General features: G+C 43.7%; 1 protein-coding gene across 1 annotated transcript; it reads left to right on the forward strand.

Annotated features, from left to right (window-relative positions):
• Positions 1 to 388: 388 nt before the first annotated feature.
• fgf10b (fibroblast growth factor 10b) lies at positions 389 to 7,631 on the forward strand. Its single transcript, XM_062416733.1, has 3 exons — positions 389 to 848; positions 6,985 to 7,088; positions 7,440 to 7,631. Exons 1-3 carry the CDS (start codon positions 389 to 391, stop codon positions 7,629 to 7,631), a joined length of 756 nt encoding a protein of 251 aa, XP_062272717.1.

A 7,631-nucleotide genomic window follows, 5' to 3' on the forward strand; every position in this document is an offset into this window, starting at 1 on the left:
AGAGAGTATTAGATAACTAAAGGAAAGCAGGAAAATAAGTTTGTTACTGACATAATAATTTTTTTGCTCAATTTTTCTTCATTCAGAAACTCGGACTGGAGACTTTCTGCTTATCATCAGCCTAAAACCTCTCAACAGAGGAGAAGAGAACTCAAAGGAATATCACCTTGAAATACAGCGACTTGTTGAACTTTAATAACACTCAAACATAACGCAGAATTCTGAGGATTTCATACAGGTGCTACATTATTCAGACTCTGCAGGGGGAACATCTCACCAAGCCTGGACTGTGGATGATTCCCCTCCCTGCCCTCCCAGCCTATTCTTGCCCCCAGCAGCATGTCCCGGGCTCTGAGGCTGCCTCTAGTCCTCCACACAGCACACTACCATGATCAGATGGGCTGCTGGAGGGAGTAAGGCTGCCTCTGCCTCGTCCTGCTCCAGGGCTGGGTTAGGGGCTCGTTCTGGCTCTGGGATCAGCTCCAGGTTAAGGTCCTCAACACTGTTTTCCTATCTGTCTTTGCCTCTCCTGCTAGCCCTGGGGGTTTTCTCCTTCTCCTTACCCGGGGCAGCCTGCCATCAGCTCCGCAGAGACAGACTGAGGCTCGCCAACCCACAAACTCTCAGGGTTCCACTCAACATTTCTGTGACTGAGGTTGTCTCTAAACCCAGGGCCACCGGGGGCCCATTGGGTCGGACTGGGGGACCACAGGGTAGGCATGTGCGCAGCTACAATCATCTCCAAGGGGACATACGGCAGAGGAAGTTGTTCTCTTTTCAGAAGTTTTTCTTGAGGATCGATAAGACTGGAAAGGTCAATGGAACCAAGAGCAAGGATGACCCCCTCAGTAAGTAACTCAGTGGTAGTTTATTATTAAAAAAAATAGACATGTTTTTGAGCTAAAAAAATAGACAAAAAAAATTCAGTTTTAACCTTTACATCAAACACTTTTAATTTGAAACAGAAAGTGTAAAATAAAAGCTGGTAAATTCTACATCCAAACGTCTAATCTGTCTTTTGACCTTTTTGAATTTTAAATGAATTCATATATTGAGCATGACAAAAAGCACCTGTTGATTGTTTTAAGTCAGGCACTTTTCTGGCATGAAGTAATCACCTTAAAATTTTTCTAATTTGAGAAATCAGGTGTTCATTCTTTTAGAAAAATTCCTCTTGCCAAAAAAACAGTTTGATACACCAACAAAAATGCATCAATTGTAAATATTGCACATTGGCTTAGACATTGAATTTAACCAAAAAAAACCCCAAGAAATGATTCTTTACTTATGTCCAGAGACCGCAAGTCTAACCATGGGTTGGTAGTTTAGATGAAGCATTCCCGATCTTTCTGTTTTAAACCAGACATCCCACTGATATCTCCCCTGTCCAAACACTCAGCACAATGATGGTAGCTCTCAGATGGCTTAAAAAGGAGCAGGGGCAGATAACTCAAGCCATTATCAGGCAGTCTTTACAGCCCAGGGTAAACAGCACTGATAACAACCACAGAAGAACAGGGCGGGGGGGGGGGGGGGGGGGTTAGGGATGTCAGTCTCATTGATGCTTTTAGACTCTTTCTGCCTCTCTGTGTCTATATCTCACTCACTCTCCCACTCAGATTGCCCGCCTGCCAGCCAGTGTCTAGCAAATTACATACCCTCAGTGACAGATCAGACATTTGTTTAAAGCAGTTTGACGTGCTCACTTGGAGAAACACGTCTTTAAAGTGATTACATGTTGTATGTTTCGCCATATCAGTCAGTAAAATAGCATTCTCATTAGTCTTCCAGCATTCCCATCAAGCTACGTGTGTGTGCCTATCAGACGGCACTCACATGCTCCAGTGGGTGTGTGATCATATAGCAGCCAACGACGACACATGTGCTCGCTTATTACTGACACACACACACACATATACAGGCGGGGGACAGATTAAAGGAGTTGAGACACATAACAAATGCAGATGCTTCCACACAGGTGTACTGCACGGTACAATTAAGCAATTAACATCCAATCATACACTGCGGCATGTATACAAATGCTGAGCACGCCCAGTTGATTCTGATTTAGTATCAAGATGGCAAGTATCTTTTAAAAAGGGTTCATTGTTGGTTCACGGATGGCAGGAGCCTCAGTCAGAAAGACTGCTCAACTGGCTGGTGTTTCAATAGGAACAGTAACTTACGTGACATCTGCATTTAGATATATGGGAAAGACATCAGTAAATAGGGTTGGAAATTTCTTGTTTGCAGTGCACATTTGAGGACCACGATTCTTGTGCATTAATGGGATATGTAAAAAAAAAAAAATAGAAGAGCAACTCTTCGTCAGGTAACTGAGAATGTCAATGCAGGACATGATCAGACTGTCAGCAAGAACAGTCAACAATTATACAGAGAGGGATATTATAGTGGGTTGCTTTGCATAAACCACTCATTACAAAGATGAATGCACATTTGAGAGTTCAGTGGTGCAAAAAGCACTGGTCTACATAGATGTGGAAATAAGTGATAGGGTCAGATGAATCATCCTTCACCATAATCTCGACAAGTGGGCGAGTGCATGTGTGGCGTACACCAAGAATGAATTACCCCTTGAATGTTTGACCCCTGTGGTGAGATGATCTGGTGGCTCCGTATACTGTGGGGGGCATTTTGCTGGCATGGATTGGGTCCGTTTGTCCCTTTAGAGGAAAGAGTCACTGCAAATCCATACAAAGTTTTTCTGAGTGATCACCTTTATCCTATGATGAAACATTTCTCTCCTGGTGGGAGTGGTCTCTTTAGTATGACCATGCACTCATCTATAGGGCACGAGGGGTCACTGAATAGTAGAGTATAAAAAAGAATGTGAATCATATGCTATAACCGTCACAGTCACCAGATCTCAACAATGTTAGACAGGGCTCTCCACCACCACTATTATAACACCAAATGAGGGAATATCTTTTGGAAGAATGGTGTTCATCCCTCCAGAGTTCAGAGAGGCCAAGTTGCATTAAAGCAGTTCTTGCAGCATGTGGTGGCCCAACACCTTACTTAGACCCTTTATGCCGTTTTTTCCTTTCATTTGTAACCCGTCTGAACATATTTGTCCTCCTCACATGCCCTTTTTCTCACTCTTTCTATTCGTCCCCCAACCCCATAGTGAGCGTATATGAAACGTTTTAATGTTCCTCTTGGGAGAGGTAAACCACACATTCAATCAAAGTGACTTTGGGGAAATGGCATGGGGAGGTGGAATGTCAGGAGAGATCCTTGTTTTGACAAGGTCATGACAGAAGCATCTTTATTTACTGGCCGTATTACATTGGGATGCTTTTACTGCCGCCTTTTGTTAGTCGTTTCTTTTAAGTTGTAAAACTGAAGTGGCATGTCTGACTCTGTTTATCATAATAATGGTGTGCGACTTCACCCGAAAGTTTAAGTATGTTTGGGGGTGATTTATCCCTCTGTCTTCTTTTTTACTGACACTCAACATCTCATTTTTAGGAGCGTGTGCACCTTTGTTTCAAAAGGCAGTTGCAGTTAGAGTGGATTGAGCATCTGGGAGGGAGGCGAGAGGGAGTGTAGGGGACTCTTTGGAGGTACAAGTTCATGAATGACATGGCTGAACATCATTGTAGCCACATCAAAGCTGTGCGTCTTCAGTATCAATGGTGGTGCCATCAAAAAGCTGTGTCCTAAGGGGGTCTGGGGACACTGTGTGTGCCCTCGTATCAGGTTCACACGGTAAAGGATACTACACAACAGCAGCTTCAGTCTTTGCTCTGGCCCCCGGGGCTAGACATGATCCCAGGGCTGACGTCTTTTGTAGACCCTTGATAGTCCCTTGAAGTGACTAAATATCAAGTTTTGTCTGATGAGTGGAGCAAGGCTTGCCTTGTCCTGAGCCAGAAGTTGCTAATATGTACTGCATTTAAAATATGATTGCTTAATTGTTAGATTTATTATGCTTTGTCTAGGAGGTGTGTAAGATGTAGAAACACTGGTTTTGGGTGCTGGCTGTGGCCCTGCGAGGACCCAGCTCACTGTCTGTTAAAAAGCCAGTATCCAGCCTCCCACAGATTTATGGGGATGCCAGCGCAAAACTGTCCCACATGGCTTTCCAACCCGCTGGGAGCCTGTGCTGAGGTTACAGAGAGTAAGAGAAAAAGACAGAGAGATTTTGTTGAAGTCAGCTAAGTAGTTATCTGATGTCCTAAGTGCATAATTAAAATATCTATGATTCACACCTGAGTTCTCTTAAATGTATAGACAACTAGCAGCTCTGAGTGTATAGTGAAATATCGCTAAATAAGACGCAGGGAAAGGCTTTGCGGTAAAAGAGTTTGGTTAATTATCCACGGCTGTGATGGTGTGAGAGGGTGAGCCTGTCAACATCGTGTGTGTGTGCTTGTGTGTGTGTGTGTGCATGTAAGGCCACCAGTTGTGTTTCTGTGTTGTAGGGATTGGGCCATGTGTGCAAGATGCTTCTGGACATGACTCAAGAAGTCTGTATGTATGTAGTATATGTGTGCATGTGTGCAACTGTGTGTATGTGTGTGTCTTTGTGAACATTCATCTCCTTTAATCAAAGCAATGGCCTTTTTGCGTGGGGAAAAAAACAGATGGTGCTCTTATGTAGGTTTGGGGAGAGAGATGTATAGCTTTTCACTGAGGTGGGGAAGAGGATGGATACCCCCTCTGTGTAAATACACCCAGTGTGGTCCTTATCAAGTGTTATTACTATATATCCTGATTTACGCCTCACTCCACTCCATTTTTCTGCATGAGAATGGCCCAATTAAAATTAACATTCTTACTTATCTGTTCAAATGTTTTGTGCAGCCCCTGAATGTTGATTGAAAAAAAGAAAGAAGTGAACTAAGAGTGAGAAAGAATAACAATACAAGCTGCAAAGCACATGGTTTTTGGCATCCCACTGTGGAAAAACCACCTTTAATTCTCACTGGCATTATGTGCCTCCATTCCACAACCAACGCACCATTTACTGTTGTAACTCCAAACAGAGCGTATCAAATAAGCCACACATTAGGAAAAAGCAACCAGCATGCAAAAGAAAAACTGCTGTCTCCCCACGTAAACAGTTGAACCTGGCTGGCTGGCTTTAGGCTACATTTTACATATGTGGTTTGTAAAATTTACCCCATACAAAGCATTGTAGTTACACTTAAGGTGTAATCTGGAGGAAATTAAATGAAGAACATACTTTCTTTAATGGTGTTCTCCCATCAGATCATTATTACTCTCTACTTGTGGGTCAAGCTAAGCATTCAGCAGCAGTGAATGGAGATTTTGTAGTTTCACAGCCAGGTTGAGTTTGCAAGTTGTGCACAAGTGCACATTCACCTGCTGCAATATCACTTATGTGTGTGCATGTGTGTATGCGAGTGCATTTGTGCGTGTGTGCGCGTGTGAGTGTATATACAACCTGTCTCGCCCCTGCCTCCGGTAGGTGACTTTGATCAGTGATCATTACAGCCTTTCTAATCCTCACTCCACCCCCAGTCTCACTGTCATGGCTCCTCTGTCCTCCTCTGTTCTCCTTCCTTTCATCCCTCCCATGTTTACAGAGCAGCCAGACTCTGCCATAGATTGTCTTACATCCTCACTCCATACCCGACACCTGATCCCATACAGAAACCAGCTCCTCTCAGATCTTCAATGGCCGTTGTGTCACAGTCCCCACCACCACCTTGCCGCTTCAGACTGCACTGCCCCGAGGTGCCACTGTTTGAACTAGAAATTGATACAGTCAAGACCTCACGGACAAGGAGAGAAGCTGCTGTATTTTTAAGAGAGGGATTGTTCTTTTGGGGCACACCTGCATCCTCCACTGTCCACTCATGTACATAGCTGGCAGCTTCAGAGGCCCCCCAGCCACCGGAGAGTGGGCCTGACAGTAGGGCAGGCTGCCACACAAACAGCTATGAGACAGAGGAGGGGCTGCTGACCTGATCAAAGGATGTTGTCGACTCTCTGGGGTTGACACCCCCATGTCATGGTGTGTGTCTGTATGTGTGTATGTGTACACATATGTGTGCTTATCAGGATAAAATAACGACAGCTCACAGGAAGTGGGGAATGGAAGTCAGGGAGAGAGGCATGAAATCAAACATACCATGGGAACCGAGAAGGTTCACTCAGACACACACACACACACACACACACACACACACACACACACACACACACACACACACACACACACACACACACACACACACACACACACACACACACACACACACACACACACACACACACATCAGCATAAGATGAGACAAGTGGGTTCTGTGGTCAAAGGACACATTAGGAAGTTATATCTCTCTGACCTCTGACACTGAAACAACACAAATAACCACAGCTGTCTGCAGCAAAAGCATGCCCTTGTTAACTGGGTTATAAATTAGCCCCTCTAATAGCCTATGAGAAACCTGAATTATTTGTATAGGGAATTGGAAACCTAAATACCAAACAGAACATAAACAACCTGGGAAACCTCTGTGGTATCCATTTTTAAAGTAAATGGCCAGCTGGAATCTGTTACACAGGTGTAGGTTGTAAAGTAACTTTATAATATCACTGAAATGACCTTCCACAGAGCTGTGTGTTCCCACGTGTAAATGTACTAAAATGAGAGTGCAGTGCTGCTATTCATTATAGTCTCACCACTGTCTGTAGAAATGTATGAATTTATCAGTTGTGTTTGTTCTCTCAGACAACGTTGATTGTTCTATACTCTTATCTACAGCAGCTATGAGTCAAGAAAACATTTGATCACCTTTACTTCCTCTGTCCTCTGATTGTCAGATTTATATCTGCAGACTTAGACTGAGAAAGTTGGTTGTTTTCTGTCAGATCGGCTCTAACTATGAAGGAACACATGCGTAAAAATGAACAGATGTCATTACACTCTTGCACATTTTGAATTTTAACAGATATTGATTTGTTGTTTTTTTTTTTTTTGCTGAATCTTAGGTATTCTGGAAATCACATCAGTGGACGTGGGAGTGGTGGCCATCAAAGGGATGAACAGCAACTACTATCTGGCTATCAGCAGGAAGGGAGAGCTGTACGGAGCGGTTAGTATCCGGGTCAGAGGTCAATCTGGATGCACCAGAGAGACAGATAATGTTAGATTCTTCTGTGCTTATCAAAGGAGGTCTTATCTTTACTTCTCCTGCTGCTGGGTCAACTTTGAATTGCAGAAAGGCCAGTGCACACACGTGAAACTCTGAAAGAACTGTGCAATTTTCAAAGTACATACTAGTTTCTACACAAACCAAAACATTCAATGTAGATTAAGGAGTAGTAAATAAACAAGGTAAAATGTGCAACCACAATAGATTTGCACAAGAAAATTAACTGTATTTTGCCTTAACCTCACACGTCGGGGATGTAACACTGAAAGATGATACCTACTGTTTTTCCAGAGTGAGTTTGGCGTCGACTGCACCCTGAAGGAGAGGATTGAGGAGAATGGCTACAATACGTACGCATCAGCCAAGTGGAGGAACAAGAAGCGGCAGATGTTTGTGGGTCTAAACGTCCATGGGAAGCCGCTGAGAGGGAAGAAAACCCGCAGGAAGAACACGGCCACCCACTTCCTACCAATTTTGGTGTGA

Source organism: Scomber scombrus, chromosome 4, assembly GCF_963691925.1.
Source record: "Scomber scombrus chromosome 4, fScoSco1.1, whole genome shotgun sequence".
NCBI lineage: Eukaryota > Metazoa > Chordata > Actinopteri > Scombriformes > Scombridae > Scomber > Scomber scombrus.